The sequence below is a fragment of the Thunnus albacares genome, chromosome 12 (genome assembly GCF_914725855.1).
Source record: "Thunnus albacares chromosome 12, fThuAlb1.1, whole genome shotgun sequence".
In the NCBI taxonomy this organism is placed as follows: Eukaryota; Metazoa; Chordata; class Actinopteri; order Scombriformes; family Scombridae; genus Thunnus; species Thunnus albacares.
The window spans coordinates 22,585,361-22,601,559 of record NC_058117.1 but is presented as its reverse complement, the minus strand read 5'-3'; the positions used below and the strand labels follow the sequence as shown (position 1 = coordinate 22,601,559).

The window sequence follows — 16,199 nt, the reverse complement described above, 5'->3', positions numbered from 1 at the left end:
CAGCTATTTGTCATCTGGATTAGCGGTTTATTTTTGTTATTCTTCATGGTTTTCTCAGAGGCACTGACATAAGTGTTTTAGTGGAACAACTGTTGCAAGATGCTGCAACAGTAATGTGGTTTGCTGTCCGATGAAAAGTAAACATTGAGTCATTTTCATTACTAATTGGTAACAGAGAGCGGTGGAAGATGATCACAGTTGAAATCAAACATCTTGTCATTAGCCTTAGTTTAAAATGTAAGAGTTGGCCTGAAATGCCAAAAACACAAAACTAAAAGCTAGCAAGTATGAAACCAACATGTTTATCATCTCTAAACCTTTATTTACTTATAGTTTAAAGCATCTGTTTATAACTTTTTAACAAGTTTAAGACTCCAATAATCCCATACACAACCTGTGTTTGAGTATTAATGATTACAAGGATGAGCCCGTATTGGCTGACAGTTTTGTTTTTCAAATGTCAAACACTTTGATTTGAAGGCGTTTTTTTTTGGCAGGAAGTTTTTTTTATGGTTCACATGACCTCCATATCCAAAGACAGAGGTCATTATAGCCTTGAAAATATATACATAACCTAAGTGTTTTTGCAAGATTCTTGTGGCCTGCAATGTCTAATGACTAATGATTCTACATAATGGTGATTTAATAATCTTAACCTATCTCTGTATGTCCACATCTTGTCCAGTGTGTATATGTGTACATCCATAATTGTATTGACTTGACTGTTCTTGTCTGAGGAGTCAGGGAGTTTACACAGTCTGGACAAAGCAACAGGGGGTTTGTTTTTCTTTGATTTAAGGCAAGCTATGTCATCGTTTTTTTTAGATGCACAAAAACAATGAATTACTCACCTGCCATGTGTGTCAGTATACCTCAAACTGTATTTATATATTTATATATCAGCCTTTTATGGTAATATCAGTGTCTATAACATTGTCTATTTTAGTCATATTACTAACTTTAAAGGGTAATATTTTAAGTGTAAATGAATATGAATGCATTGAATTATTAATGGTTTCTCTTAAACTTATTCAAATGAACAATGCTTCTGTTTTATTGTTTTTGTTTTGTTTTTATTGTTTTAAGTAGTATTTAAGGGTTACATCTCTGCCCATAGTGTTACTGTTATGTGATTATCAGCATGTGTTAGCCCTTTGCTAGAAAGGATAAACAGCCTGACAGCAACAGGTTTCCATGTGGTTGAAGAAAGCCGTGAACTGCAGGATCAAATTAGCAAGGGAAGTAGGGAGGAGGTTAGCGAGGCACATGCCAGCTCTCGTGTTGTTCTTTTCATATTTGGAAAGGTCTGTCACTGGAGTACTGTGTGAAACCTACACAATGCTCTTTTTTTTTTTTTTTTTTTGCTTAAAGGCACGCACCATATTGGATCTGGCAGGCTTGTATTCCCATTGCAGAGAGGCACTTTTGACTCATTGCGTGTGTCATAGCTCCTCATACAGAGAAAACTTTGTAGAGGGTTTAGCTTGGAAGATTTTTCCTTCTAGGGCACCTGCCAGATTTTAACTGGAGGCAGCGCATGCATGTTTAGTTGACGGGAAACCCACAAGGGAACTCCCATCAGTGACCATAAGCGCAAATTCACATGACCAACCGAATTCACACCCACAGCTTCACACCTGTAGATTCCCCGGGGTCTTTTTGAGGTTTAGTTTTACACTCTGTGACAACCGGACCCAGAGTCACAATGCTTGCAAGAGTTGTTTCTCAACAATAGTCAAGCTGTCAAAGAATGTAACTCATGAAAAGAATGCGAGTCTCTATGAGTTTTGACTGAATTTGTGACCCCTGTCCTGGTGGCCCTGCTGTCCCAAGATGATCTTTGTCTGCTCGCACGTTCCATCAACACGCCGTCGATCAATCAACCGCTCCCTCTCCAACTCTCAGTTTTCATTTGATTACTTGATTATAATATTTCAGTAAAATATGGCAAACAAAAAGAGAAAAACCCTATAGTGTTAACATGTCATTTTGTCAACAGGTAGTTAAGTATAAATCATCATTATTCTGTTTAAAGGAGGGTTAAACATTACAGAATAACAGCAGGACTTGGGCTATGAGTACACATCATGCAGTGCACAAACTGGAGCACAAAAATTTTCTAGTTCCCTCAAACATTTACTGTCAAACAAACGAGAAAAAACACATTCATCTAACGGTGCATCAAACCATCTATAAATTCTTGTGGTATCTGTATGTAATTTTAAAACATTAAATAGTCAAACTTTTTCTTAAGTTGGAATATGTCTGTTGGTCTTAACTCAAGTACACACGGTGTGAGTTAAATTCCCCTGTTGACAATATTATAAGTAACAGTAATAGGACAAATGCAGCATTTCAGGGCCAACATAAAACAAGAGAATATTTTCTTCAACCTTAACTTTTTTAGCCGAGTCTGCATTGCTGCGGAGAAGACAGCTTGGTTAATGGTTTTAATCAGGATAAAAAAAGGAGTCCTTTACACACAGGCGAGCTGCTGTCCCCCTCCCATCCCCCCACTCTCCTGCATACTCTGCATTCCTTTAGAACAAATGTTCACTTGTAGCTATAGTGCCTTCAATAGACTAGTGGTAGGTGTGAGGCAGATTGCCTATGAAAACTCCTAAAATAAATTCAGTCTAGATTTTGCAATCATATCTACAACTCACCAGCAGCTATGTGGTCAAGGTTAGTTTTTATTTAGAAATTTCAGGATAAGAGAGGTGGAAAATTATACTGATTTTTATCGGGTCCAAGGGAAATATCACAGGGAAACAACTGCCAGACTTGTTGAGTATTAAACATGCCAATATACAGTATTTTTTAGTTGTGTTTTTTTTGCCTGTGTGGGGCAGTCATCTGAACCATACAGGACAAAAACTGCTCCTTGAAAGAATGCGTTCTTTCATTTTGTCAAGTATGAGGAGTCATTTTACAAAATGCAACTGTTGCACAAGCCCTGTCATTTCATCATCTTACATCCTTTTTTCTCTTTTATTTTGTTGGCCACACAGCAGCATAACGTTTGTAAATTTCCACTAGAAATGCATTTTTTTTTTTCTCCCCAAAATGTACCTCAGTGGTTTGCCCTCATCATCCAGCCAAAAAAGTTTAGGAATGTGTTTTGAGAAATATGCGGTGGAAGTTATGGATAGCGTACAGGTCAACTGGGATGAACAGGGTGAGGTTTTAATGACTTTTGTTTGCAGTTACGTCGGCAGATAACCATCAAGTTACCGTCTGAAATTCTATTTCCTCGAAGGTTTCTTTCCTCAAGAAAGTCCAGGTTACTTATATTCGCCTTTTAGCCTCAGGTGGAAATGAAAAACAAAAGTACGTCACACCAGCACTTTTACAGTTCCACTTCAGGGTAGAATAAACATCCCACAGCATAGTTGCAAAGCATGAGACCGAAAGCTTATTTACTCAATGTATGGAGTGCATTGTGCAAGTTTGCTTGACCACTTTGGAGCCTATTACCTCTCACTGCACTACAGAAAATGTTCTTCATACAGTGTAGTTCTGTGTGAAGAGAGGCATTAAATGTCTAAAAAGGAACATGTATAGCTGAATCACATGTCCTTGTTCTACTCTGAAAACAGGCTTTTTTTCAAATGTTGGTGTCATCATGACACTCTGATAAGATTTGGCTGCACTCCAGTTAAACAGCATTGTTCTGTGTTTCTCAGTACCAGTCTGTAACTGAGTTGTTGTCTGAAGGGCAGACTTTTCTTTTAGAGTAATAGATCATAAAAAATGTTCAGAAACTGTTTGGTCCTTACAGGAATTAATTTACCTTGAATCCAATTATGACAAAGTTGTTTATTTAGGGGTTTATGAACTGCTCAACAGGGTTTGTATTGCGGTTATATGACAATTGGAAATGTTTTGCTTAGTTGAGTTTGTTCAAAAAACATATAATCTATGTTCTTTATTAAATTGAATGCTAGTATTATATTCCCACTCCCCTTGTCTTGTCTAGAATGAGGGCAATTTTCAAAATTTTAACCCATTTTAAGACCTTGTTTACTGGCCGTAAAAGCCAACACCACTCTGTGAAAAACATATACAGCAATAGCTCCCACCAATATCTCCACTTCTCACACAAGTGCCCCTGTGCCAACTGAAGTGGCCACTCGCGGGTGGTGCCTTCAATCGAAAGAAAAGCCAAATTCTAGCACATAATGGTTTAATGGCCTGCTGCTCTTAGTAAAAAGAAAGGAGAGATTTGTTGGGCAGTAACTTTCCCCTGTGATGCTGAAGGATGTTTTTGTGCAAGCTTGTGGTTGGGGTGTGTTTCCTGGGGTCGGATTTATGGTTATGGGCTCTGGATGTTTGTGTAGGAGATTGGTCATGGCGAGGGGTGGATTGGCCAGTGGAGCTCCTGCTAGCAGGAGGGACGTCACTGCTGGCGATTGGGCAGACCTGCTGAAATTTACAACTGGCCTTGCGCAGCGAGCGGGCCGAGGCTTGTGGAGCTGGTTTTTGTGTCTGTTTTTTTTTTTTTTTTTCTCCAAAAGCAGAAAATGTTATGATTGCTTAAGTTTCAATTAAGAGACACAACAAAAAAAAGCCAGTCCTTGCAAATTCTTAGATCCATCTGTGTCTCACATGTCTGAGAGAGTTAGTCATTTTTCTTACTCAATCACATTCCCATGCTGTGGTGAGTGACATCATTCTTTAAGGTTGGGAGAGACTACCAAACTACCAATTTCTCAAGGTGAAGTCATTCATAGATGCATATTTGACGTTTTGGTACCAGTGGAATAAAAGTGGCTAAGAATACCAGCCTCTTTTTGTCCTTTTTACATTACAACATTACAGTTAATGTTAAAAGGTTAAGCTCATATACAGAAAAAGAATGACTTAATCAACTTATTTTTTGAGTCATTTTCAGTGACTTGGCAATTCCCAAAATTCTCTGCTCCCAGCTTTTAAAATGTGCCACTTTTCTTTATCTCCTGTTATAGTAAATTGAATATGAGCTCTGGGAAATTGCAATGCAATCTTTCTTACATGTTATAGATAAATTTAATCATTGTGAAAATGTATGTAAATGTAAATACAAAGTAGAGTACAAAGGTTGTTAAAAATCAAAAACTCTGGTTTTGACTGAAGTCTTTGAACAGTTTTTAATGCGTATTTTTCTGTATTTCCTGTTTTCGTTTTCTGCTCTTTCTCACCCCTCCCTGCCCATGATACTTGATAGATTGTGTGTTGATTCAAGAATGCAGTCTTGGTTGTGCACCTGCTGTTAAGTTCCCCAATCATGTAACGTCGTGTCATGGAATTAGTTCAGACCTCACAGAGTGTAGTTCAACCATTAGGCTGAGAGCAGGTAGCTGTTTATGGAGTGCCTGCTGTTTACTGTCTGTGTGATGTCTGGGGCCCTCTCTGTCTCCAAACAAGGCATGGGAAAGACGGAGGGGGCACCCAGCAATGTGTTGTGTTTGTTTGGACAGGGGCAGAAATTAGCGTTTGGAGCTAGAATCCTGACCAAACAATTCCACCTGTCAAAGATCAGGTTGCAGGCAGCCAATACGAGCGGATTTGTTACAGTGAAATATATTTTCTGTGGTGGCTTATGTTCGAAGTGACTTGCGGATAATCTGTATTTAGTTTACTTAGCCCAGGCTTCTCTGTGGAAAGGACAAAAAGTGTCTGTTTCCACTTGGAGGGGAGCATTTGGGCTGATGACTGAGTCAGCGCAGAGAGCAATGTGTCACCATCCTGGAATGAGGTAGACGGATACACATGTGAAAGAAAATCTGAAAATCATCTGCTGCTGTGCGGTGTAAACCCGTCACCCACCCTCCTCCCAGAGAAGGGATGCTGATGGAGAAATGCGGACTCCTTAGCTTTTCAGTAAAGCCCCGCGGCTGTTTCCCAAGCGGCACTGTGTCACCAGAGCTGCTTAGGCTTGTTTCATGTAGAGCAGATTGCGTGTCCAGACAGGCCAGTTCATTGCCCGTCGTTATCAGTGGGGGGAGCCGAGGCTGTAACCTCTGTCAGGCCACCTGAAGATTTGGATTAGATTGGTCCTTCTCTGCACTAGACACACAATGAGCTTTGTTAGACACAACGGGACCCCCCACACAACAGTATAAGGGGAGACATCAATTTAAAAGGCAAATGTTTGAGCTACTGTATTGTGTTAAACTCTCCCAAAGCTGAGTCACCACTTAAACCTGCTTTCAAGTGATACTCCAAACACAATATGTGTTTTGTGTATTTAGCAATATTGTGGCGCAAATATTGGTGTTTGCAAAATACTTGGCATACAGATGGACGGCAGAGAAGTGGATTATTCTGGATGAGTGCTTTGAGAAGTTTCTATTGGCATTTTTTTTACCCTTTCATTCACTGAGGAGAGTTGTTGGATGGTAATCAGCCCGGTGTTGTAGTCTTGTTATAGTTACATCATAGAACAGAGACAAAACATTAACTGAACCTTTAAATGGCTAGCCAGTCGACTTGTAAATTCCAAATTAAATTAGCAAAGTGTTCTGTACAGTCGGAGCTAAATCCACTTACCACTAACAGTATTTTTAACACACAGCTGTCAGGAGTTTTGTATCAAAAAAGGACTTGAAGCAGGACTGTCAGGCACATGTGATGGATCTGCTGCAGCATCCCAGGTGAAACTGAAGCAATTAGTCGATTAATCAATTAATTGACCAGCAGCTATTTTGGTTATCACTTCATTGTCTTTTTTTCAAGAAAAAATGTGAAACTTCAGATCAGACAAATAAAAGATACTACTTTTACTTTACATCGTGAAGTGCAGTTGATGTACATGCCTTACTTTTTTGTCGCTTTTTAGAATTTATTGATTTATTGAGAAAAAAATCATCAGATTAATCAATAATCAAAATAATTGTTAGTTGCAGCCCTAATGTGATGGAACAAAAATGTTTTGCTTCTATTTTCAGATAAATGGTTAACAGAAAGTTGTTTTATTATTATTTTATTGTGTACTGTATTGTTATTGGTAGAAATGCCAAAAATTTCAAACTATTTTAAACCACAATAAACTATTTTTCATCGTGAATTTATTTTCCTGAAAGGGAGGGAGGTCTCCATCTCGGAGAAAATAAATGAAGCAGGCCGAGCGTGAAGCGTGGCTGGGACACCAGCACATCCCACCACTGTAAAGAAAGACGAGGCAGCCTCGAGCTGCGTTGGCGTCGGCAGGGGGTCTTCCTTTAAACAATATGGCCCAGCTCTTTGCCTCACCGCTGTTATCTCTACCAAAACAATGGCATGGCCCTCACAATCGGCAGCAAATTTCCAGTACGCTTTTTGATGCCATTGTTGTGACAAAACCACTCACCACTGATTTTTTTACCAGCTTTCTCTCACATGTCTCACGCTGTAGTGAGCACAGATCCTCTCATACAATTCAAAAGGCAACAATAGCGGCGATCAGTATGAGCTTTCACACAAAATTTAACCTTGTTTTGATAGCTTTATTCCCATTTCTAATTTCTAAATAGAAAGCTTTTGTTGGGATTTTTAATCTGGGTTTTTGGGGTGAAGAATTAACAATGATCTAAGTAGCCTAATTGCGCGCAGACTGTGCCGACATCCACGTCATGTGGAGGGTTAAGCCATCTCCACACTTTGATGTGTCCAAAAAGTAATCCACTTTGAGCCTTCTTGAATCTTTTTTTCTTTAACTTTGAACGTGTTTTTACAAAAACATTTTTTAAAACATTTAAACAGTTTTAAGTATTTTCCTTCTGAACATGTAGGCTATACGGCTCTTTGACACAGGAGGTCTTCGCCCTGGTCGCCAGTTTTCAGAGTCCTTGAAAATTCCGTATCTGCTGATTTCAGTTTTGATCCAACATTTATATTTTCTTTCATATTACAACAGCAAAGTGCGCGCTTACCACAAAATGTGCACTTAACATTAAGATAAGGAAGGAATTTCAAAGATGTTTGACAGCTCTGTTAAAAAAGTACAGCCTGCATGAAAGGTTGTTGCAGGACATGTTTTGTACAGGATTTGGACATCCTGTTTTCTTCCCAAAAAGATGGTAAGATGTAGTTTTATACCAACAGCAGTACTTTCGGGTATGGGGCAAAATATTGCTGAAGCACAAGCAAGTTCTCAATTTTTTTAACCCCCAAAGCAGCTCTGTCCTCGTTAGTGTGGCCGTTGTTCTCTGAAGCTGGCTGTCAGTGTGAATATTGTTATTAGGAATTGCTGGCTGTTATTTATTTGTTCGCACTAAACTGTTTTAACTGCAAGGTGTCGCATTTTTGACAGCTGGCATCGGGTTACAGTAGACAAAGGATATAGCCAATACCAGTCCATGAAAAAATGGCTTGATTAGCTTCAACAGCAGACTGGCCAGGGACTTCCATCTGTCTTTGTTCTCATAACATCACATCCATTGTTATTTCCTCACACCTTGCATCGCTTATACTTCTCTGAGGAACAGATTGGTCTAATTAATTTTCTTTCAGTAAGGAAATGAGGGAATGAGTGGTACTAACCTGCATAACTGCTCATCCCATCGCAGCACCTTCAGTCATGCTACCTTTGTGTCATGTTAAGTGAAAATTCTCAGGTGTGCACCTCATTACAACTGACTTTCGTATGCTAATGGCCAACCCACACATCCTAGATTAGAAAAAAAAAAATCTTCAAACGCCAGTGAGCTAACCAAAAATACCCAGATGACCACAATTGAGAAGCAGGGTTAAAAAGGAAGGGGAGGGTGCTTAATGAAGGCCCATTGTCAGTGTCGGTAGGGAGGGAGACTTCAAAGTGTTGCAGGTTAAGGGACCTTTAGCCTTGGGGCATCTGAGCAGGTGAGCCTCTTGCTCCCCAGGATACTTTTTCTCTAATCTTGGGGGGGGGGTATTAATTGAGGACAAGGATTGTCGAGCTTTGTGAACAGCAAGATGGACCCTGATGTTACTTAATCTTTATACATGTGGAGAGTGTATTCAAGAAACACCCTTCTATGTCTTGTTAGTTATATTACCCAGTGATTCATTGCCAGAATCTTTTCTTTCCTAGCATCTATGTTAATGTATATCTCTCCTGTCGTTCTCGCTAAATAGTATCACAGATGGCCTTGGCTTATGTCTCAGTTGCGGATTATGTCTCTTCTATCATGTTTTACACCAGGCAGTGTGTGTGTGTGTGTGTGTGTGTGTGTGTGCGCGTGTGTATGAATAAGAGAGGAGTAGAAAGGGTAACACGCAAAACACCCATGCTCTCATTTTCACTCCCCCTGTAATTCCTTTTAACGTTGCAATAAATTCAGCCTCTCATCTCACCCTTTTCTGGGGTGGCCTTGATGAAAAACAGATGACTTTTTTTTTTTTTTTGTTTCCAGCCTACTGTATGCCCTTGGTTCTTCCAAAACAGCGAAATAGACATGAAGTCATTTATTGTCTGGTGCCAACCTGCAGAGCATCTGCTGATTAGCCTGCATCAGAGCAGGAGAAATAAAATCTCTCCCTCCTGTTGGTTGGAGAAAATCCATCATGTCTCAAGTTTTATTGCTTTTCTCGTTGCCTTTTATTTTGCCCAAGTAGCTTTATTGCCTGTAAAACACACTCACACAGTTTTCAAAAGTGCTGTAGGAATGCTTTCATACAAAGAGTCGTGAAGAAGATACATAGTCAGGAAACACTTGTTTAAATAAATAAATACTGATTAATGGTGTACATCTCACTGCTTCATCGCAAAATGACTGATAGAATTTGATACGTTTGACAAAAAAAGGCAGAGGAGTAATACATTTTGTACATTTCTTTCCTCCTCATGTGTCATCTTCTGAATCCTCACTGGAAAGGGAACAAAAGGCACGATCTTCCTCAACTTTTCTCGCCGCTCACACTGTCTGCTGACTGGTGCAGAAAAAAATGTGATTGCGTAATTGCTACCATGTGTGCCACTTCAGTCACCTCTTAAATTAAATTTCTTTGTCCTTATTTAGTATGAATGCCCTTTCATCTGTATGTACTTTACACACTGTATCATACACAGATGTCACCTAACGGCTTCACAGTTGTATGTATTCAGTACTTCAGCTGTAAAATGGCTGTTTTTGTTGATAAAACCTGTGGTAACCGAGACATTTCGCCGCCTCACATGTGGCCACAGAAGTTCATAAAGCACGTTATCATTTTTGTTTTCATCATCGTCACCTGTGGGGGAGTGTTGACAGCGTGACTGTGACGGAGTAACCTGTTTACATAGATATATGCCTCTTCCGTTGTACGGGGTGTCGCTCTCTGCCTGAAGGAAGCAAAATAGACTTTCAACACAGCAGTTTCATGCTGCAACAACTGAGTTTGTCACTGTCTCTTAACCACAACGGTACATGTCTTCCACCCTTCATCTGGAGACACATCCACGAACAGCTAAAACATAACAGAACATGTACTGTATTATTTGTCCTGAGGGGAATCGTCTGGATGAGACAAAAGATGACAGCCAAGTTTCATAGTTTCAAAATGACAAGGTATTTGCTAAGTAATTTGTGTAGCAGAGAACAAAAGAATGCCAAGAATGAATTTGAAGCTGGCTAACCTGTGAGTCAGAATGTGATGTGATGGTATGACTTTGACAAATAGATGACAATGTGTGATTACAAACTGCGCGTGGTAGTTTGATTTCAGTTAAGTTTTTACTAGTCCTGTCAAGTTCTTGATACTTATATGACTTAACCTCACTGATCTACTCGTGTGTTCTCATTTTTGCCAGAGAGTCAGGAGGATCTCCAGCAGGTGGTCCAGGAACGTTTGGCAGAGTTGCTCCGAGTCCTCAAGGCTGTCATCGGCAAACATCAGACCCTCAACTCGGTGGACATCCTAGGAACGGCTGGCACTGTCATCGCCAAGGTCAAAGGTCAGTAATTACTCACTAGCATGCATGGGTGCACACAGACATACAGGTAAGCAGTCACAGGCGCCTCGGTGATGCTTAAATACTGTATCTTGGCATGAAATCTCATTGTTGCATTACTGGTTTAGGCTAAGGGTCAACGTCAATCTTTCAGAGCAGTGTGGGAAATACCCTGCAGGAATGTTTTATTAATCTCCACTTGGTTGTAGTTGGCTTGGAGATCTGTTTCTAAAAGAACACAGTGTGAGAAGTTATTTTTCCTCCATTTCCGGTCTCCCGAATGAATACAAACAAGAAGATTCTCAAGTCACAAGTTCATTTGCTTGAAATGTGATCCACTGTAAGAGTAATTCTTGACTTGCACACAAGAATCTCCACAGCACAGAACGCATGGCTGTAATTTACATTCCATATTCCAGCGTCCGAGGAGGCCCCTCGGCGGGCTGCTTGTCGACCGTGCACATCCGTGTTTCTTTATTGTTTTACCGGTGTCATGAGGTGTGTGGTTGTCTGACACCTCACCTGCCCTATCTCAATATCTCGGTTGTGACTTAGGCCTTGCGTAAGAAGGCCTTAAGAATGCGTAAGAATGCATGTCTGCAATCTGCAGTCCATTGAGCGTTGTTTTGACAATGTTTAGAATGCAAAAAGGAAACAAAAGAGATCCAGTGTAAGATCAGCCAAAGATTATTGGCATTGTTGAGACAAACATTTATGACAGTACAGACTGTAACATCAGTCACAGGGTGGAAAAATGACACCACAAGACAAAGCAAATTCTTAATGACTTATAACTAAAGTTTGTACTAATTTATAATGCTTGTTTAAGCACCAGTGTTCTTATGAAACCTAGTAAAAAATATCTGGACTTTTTGGACAACATTTGGGGTACCTGAAAATATAATTTTGAATTAGTTTACTAAAATTCCTAATTTCTATTTAGTAGTAAAAAAGACATTTGGGGATACAATAGTACTATCACTTAATTGATGTTGTCCCCAAACTCTTTAGTATGAACACCCTAAAACCAACTGAATGATGTGCTGCTGTACAGTGACAGCGCAGTGTACCATCGTTCCTTTCTTTAAGAAAAACATAGTAATGATAGTCAGCAAATACAGTAATTGCATATCAAGTTAACAAGTAGAAACTTGGGAGTTTGCTTGTCCACAAGGGGGTGCCTCACATCACCGCACTCCCTGGCTGGACTGTCCCCAATGGCCAGTAGGTAACACAATACTGATAGTCAGCGAGCCAGAGGAGGGCTGAAAAGGAGAGGCTGAAAGAGGAATGAATCAGTGAGACGTCAGAGATGAAGACTCAAAGGTTTGGATGATAACAGGCCTTGTGTGCCTCAGTGTCTTCAGAGTGTGTCGTCCCTTCACTCATGTTGCTCTTTGATGCTCGGTCGTGACACCTGGGGCATTTGGACAGCTGCCAGAATTTATTGGAGAAAAAAAAATCCTCCACCCACCCACCCTCCCTCTCCAAACACATGGTTGCCTAACGAGTTTCAAATACCATTTACATGTAGACGTTTCCACTCAACCTATTCTCCTACTGTTGTTTTTTCATTTGACACTGTTGACACATTTTTAATAAACCTGCAAATGTCAAGAACATTCTCAGCTCCACTCAGCCGTATAATGCATGTGGCTTAATTCCAGACGCAGAAAATGTTTGTTAAATTGACCGCACTCTCTGTTTGTGTGTCATCAAAGATATGATCTTTGCACAGACTCTCACTGGCTTGAAGCAGACCCAGACAAGGTTCCTTTCCTGGTCACATTTTGAGAATTTTCCCCTCCTCCTGCCTGAAAAACTGCAGGGCACTGCAATAAAAGTGTCAACTTCCTCAACTTATTGAAATTCTTTCCCTGCTCCCTGTCCCCTTTTGTCTAGAGAAGATGCTGTCAGTTGACAGATTATATTTGTTTTTTGCAATCAATCTTGTATATGTGCATGTGAAAGACAAATGTGTCCTGTGCAGATAAACCTATTATATGTTTATTTCATGGATCTAAGGAAAGCATTTTGGTCAGAGATAATGAACACTCATTTCTTTTAACTTCCTTTTTGTAGTCTGCTTTACTGATAAAACCATTATATGAGAGTGAACTAGAATGGCCAATGACACCAGATAATTAAGTCATGGTAAGACAGAGTAATAGCCAAATTAGCAGACTTGCTTTTAACTCAGATGAGTCATTTTTCACAGGCTAACTGTCCCAGTTATGGCTCAACTGTGAGAAAACAATGGCCCCTGTGCTTGAATGATGCAGTTTCCATATTTCAACCGTGACAAGGGGGGCAGAGCTCTGGAATCATTGTTATGAGACCCACAGGATGTCCTGAGGAAGAAGTCAGTGCAGAGTTGTACGCTAGCATTCAGGGCCAGGGAGGTGCACGGCAGGGAGGCTTGCACCACCACGTCTCCTCTCTTTCGGTGTCCTCAAGAGTCTCCCTGCAACATGGGGTTGCCTCCCCAACCTAGGATGCCATGACCTTTCCGTGCGTCTTCATAATCTGGGAATTTACAATTTCCCAACCAATTCTAACACGGATAGAATTTGCTCTCATGAAGAGAAAATGGAAGCACAAAAGCTAGAAAGCAATCTGGAAACTTTTTAAAGCTTTTTCCCTGCAACTGATTGGCATTACTTAGGTTTTCCGGATCCACCAGGTGACTGAGAGAAACGGTAAGTGTTATTATGGTTGTCAGTCGCGTTACATGTCACAGAACTCAAGCTGTGAGAGTGTTTCCTGTTGCGGGGCAGACAGGAAGTACTCAGCTAAGTCGGATTTCACTGACTCTGTCTTGGGTTGCTCAGATTGCCTTCTACAAATGTCTTCTTGCTGAGTAAACTGTTTCCTGAAGAGGAGAGCTCTGCACGCACGTTCTCGAAGATTTATCAAGCCTCGACAGCCTTACGTTCCTTAACTCGTCGGATGCATTTCTTTAAATACATCTCAAAGCAACAAATGTGTACGATTGATTTCCTTTTCTGTGCATAATCGACATGGAAGATGACGTATGGGATTATAACACGTTGGATCCAAGGAGGGAATATTTGGGATTTTTTTTTGATACTCCTTAAACATCTTATCCTTGAAGACCCTTGAAGATTTTTCAGAAGCTGTTTTTGACAGTGTCTCCTCTGTATAATTTGTAAGCCATTCACTGCCTTTTTTTTTAAAAACTCATGACTCTGTGTAACTGCTCTGGGGGAGTTTGACTTTTCATCTGTCATCGAGTAGCATGTTGACACTTACCTGGAACAACTTTAGCCCTTGCTGAGACTATAAACCACTCCCTGCAAAAGCCAAAGGTTTAACTATGGTCTCAACACTTGCTTGTAATTGCAGAAAGAAAATGAAACACAAAAAAAGTCCCTGTGTCAAATTCAAAGTCTTAAACTGATCTTTATGTTGCATTTAATACTTGGTTTTTGGTTTGAAAATTGAAGATTTGATCTATTGTCTGTGTGTGTGTTTATTTTATTGGTGGTTAACCGTTCATCGTCCAGCCACATACAGGCCTGGCTGTGTAAATACCTTTGTTGAATGATTGAGTGTACATAAACTGGTTGGTAGCACGATTTTTCTTTGGCTGACGTTCTTGTATTTTATCACTCTCCACAGGCGTTAACTTCAAGGAAGTGAACCCAGAAAACAAAAAAGCTATATTTGGCGAGATACACACATCTATTGACACTTTGGCATTCACATTCGGCAATGTGTGAGTACAACATTTTTTCACTTTTACAACCTTTTCAACACCACCATAGAATTTTTTTTTACTACTTTTTTGTGTAACAGGGCTGAGTTCAGGCTTGTTGAGCTTGTCGTGTTAACCTTATTATTTTTCTCTTTCCTATATCTGTGTTTTTGAATTGTAGGGTTTTTTTGTTTTCAAATCAGTCTGAGAAATACTGTTTGCAATTTTGCAACTTTGACCAGATCAAACTGTGCTTTTATCTTTGACTCTTTCATGTATCTACCCCACAGAGTTTCTGACTTCCTTATGGGAGATGTGGACAGCGGCTCAGGGTTGGGGTACCCCCAGACCAGGAGAAGCAGGGTGAACAATTTTTTCTTTTTCCAGCCTTTGGGCCAGATATCTTTTTTTTCTAAAGCTTTGTTTTCAAACATGACAGTTTTCAGAAGGGTGCACTTAAACCAGCAATTTTACCACGCCTCCCATTTCAAAAAGCCTCAAAGTCTTGCTTTCTGTACTTAATTGGGGTGTTGAAAACCAAGCAGCTTCTGATGTCTGACTTTGATTGTATGTCTGGTATTCCCTCCTTATAATCTGAAACGTCTTTTTCACAGTCTTTTGACAATCTCTCCGTGGATCCTGAGGGATATGTTTCAGAGAAAAATGACCTTGTGGGTAAGTGTTGCTCAGATTCCATCATTAACCTCTGAGTAATATGTGTGTAAAATAAATTAATCCTGAAATGTAATAGCTATTAATGGCTGGTTTACAAAGTATTAATGGTTACTCTGTAGCCTAGGGCAGCTTGTGAGTTAGCAGAGTGATTTAGGCTTTGGACTCTTTGAATGCCTGAGGTAGACCCGCCCTAAACCTCTGCTTCCACCCCTGTTATTTCTGCTGCTTTTTTCATACTAGCTGCTAGTTTTCCCCTCTCCGTCCACATATTTGACATTCCTTGCCTGTTTAGGAGTAGTTCCGTGTGGGATGGGAAACACATGGGGTTTGTGTTGAATCAGAAGGCGGGCGGCTTGGAGAGGTGTATCACAGTGTAACTTGTAAAAAAGAAAATAACACTGTTGGACTATTATAAAAGATGCCCAGCACATTCACAGCCTCCTACACTGTCAACTCCCTCACCTCAGTATTTTTTTTTTTTTCATGTACCTCCCACTCATGTCTGTTGGCATAGTAAAACTCAGACACATCAGTCCAACACTCGGGAATTTTGGTAATACAGTGTGTTTCAGTTCATGTTGTTTTGATGTGTCAGTGTCTCCTCTTCTTGACCCCCCCCCCCAGGCCCAGGGGTGTCGTTATCACGGGAGGAAGAAGTTGACTTGACCTTGCTGAAGAATGACAGCGGGGTGGAGTCTGCGCTACTCTATGCCAAGGCCTGGTCCAAGTACATCAAAGACCTTCTTGCCTGGATGGACAAAAGACTGGCTATGGGTAGGGCTGTGCGATGTGAACAAAATCTCATATCCCAGTATAGGACATTTCATATCCAGATAACGATACAGACACAGATCTGAAGTAACTTTTTGCAAATAGACCCCTGAGTCATTATAAGCCTTTAGAATATAATTTAGGTTAAAGTTCAGAAGTAGTAGA

At 40.3% G+C, this 16,199-nt stretch overlaps 1 protein-coding gene across 3 annotated transcripts in view; it reads left to right on the top strand.

Moving 5' to 3' along the window:
- Positions 1-16,199, top strand: part of LOC122993659 (rho GTPase-activating protein 29-like) — a 30,250-nt gene that overhangs the window by 2,936 nt on the left and 11,115 nt on the right. The window contains exons 3-7 of one of the 3 annotated variants that reach the window (XM_044368006.1): positions 10,730-10,873; positions 14,513-14,609; positions 14,879-14,951; positions 15,203-15,263; positions 15,888-16,037. In XM_044368006.1, coding sequence (XP_044223941.1) covers positions 10,730-10,873; positions 14,513-14,609; positions 14,879-14,951; positions 15,203-15,263; positions 15,888-16,037 — 525 coding nt within the window. Of the gene's footprint in view, positions 1-10,729; positions 10,874-13,231; positions 13,570-13,616; positions 14,040-14,512; positions 14,610-14,878; positions 14,952-15,202; positions 15,264-15,887; positions 16,038-16,199 lie in introns of those variants that run through there. The other 2 variants (XM_044368007.1, XM_044368008.1) reach the window with 2 other exon arrangements.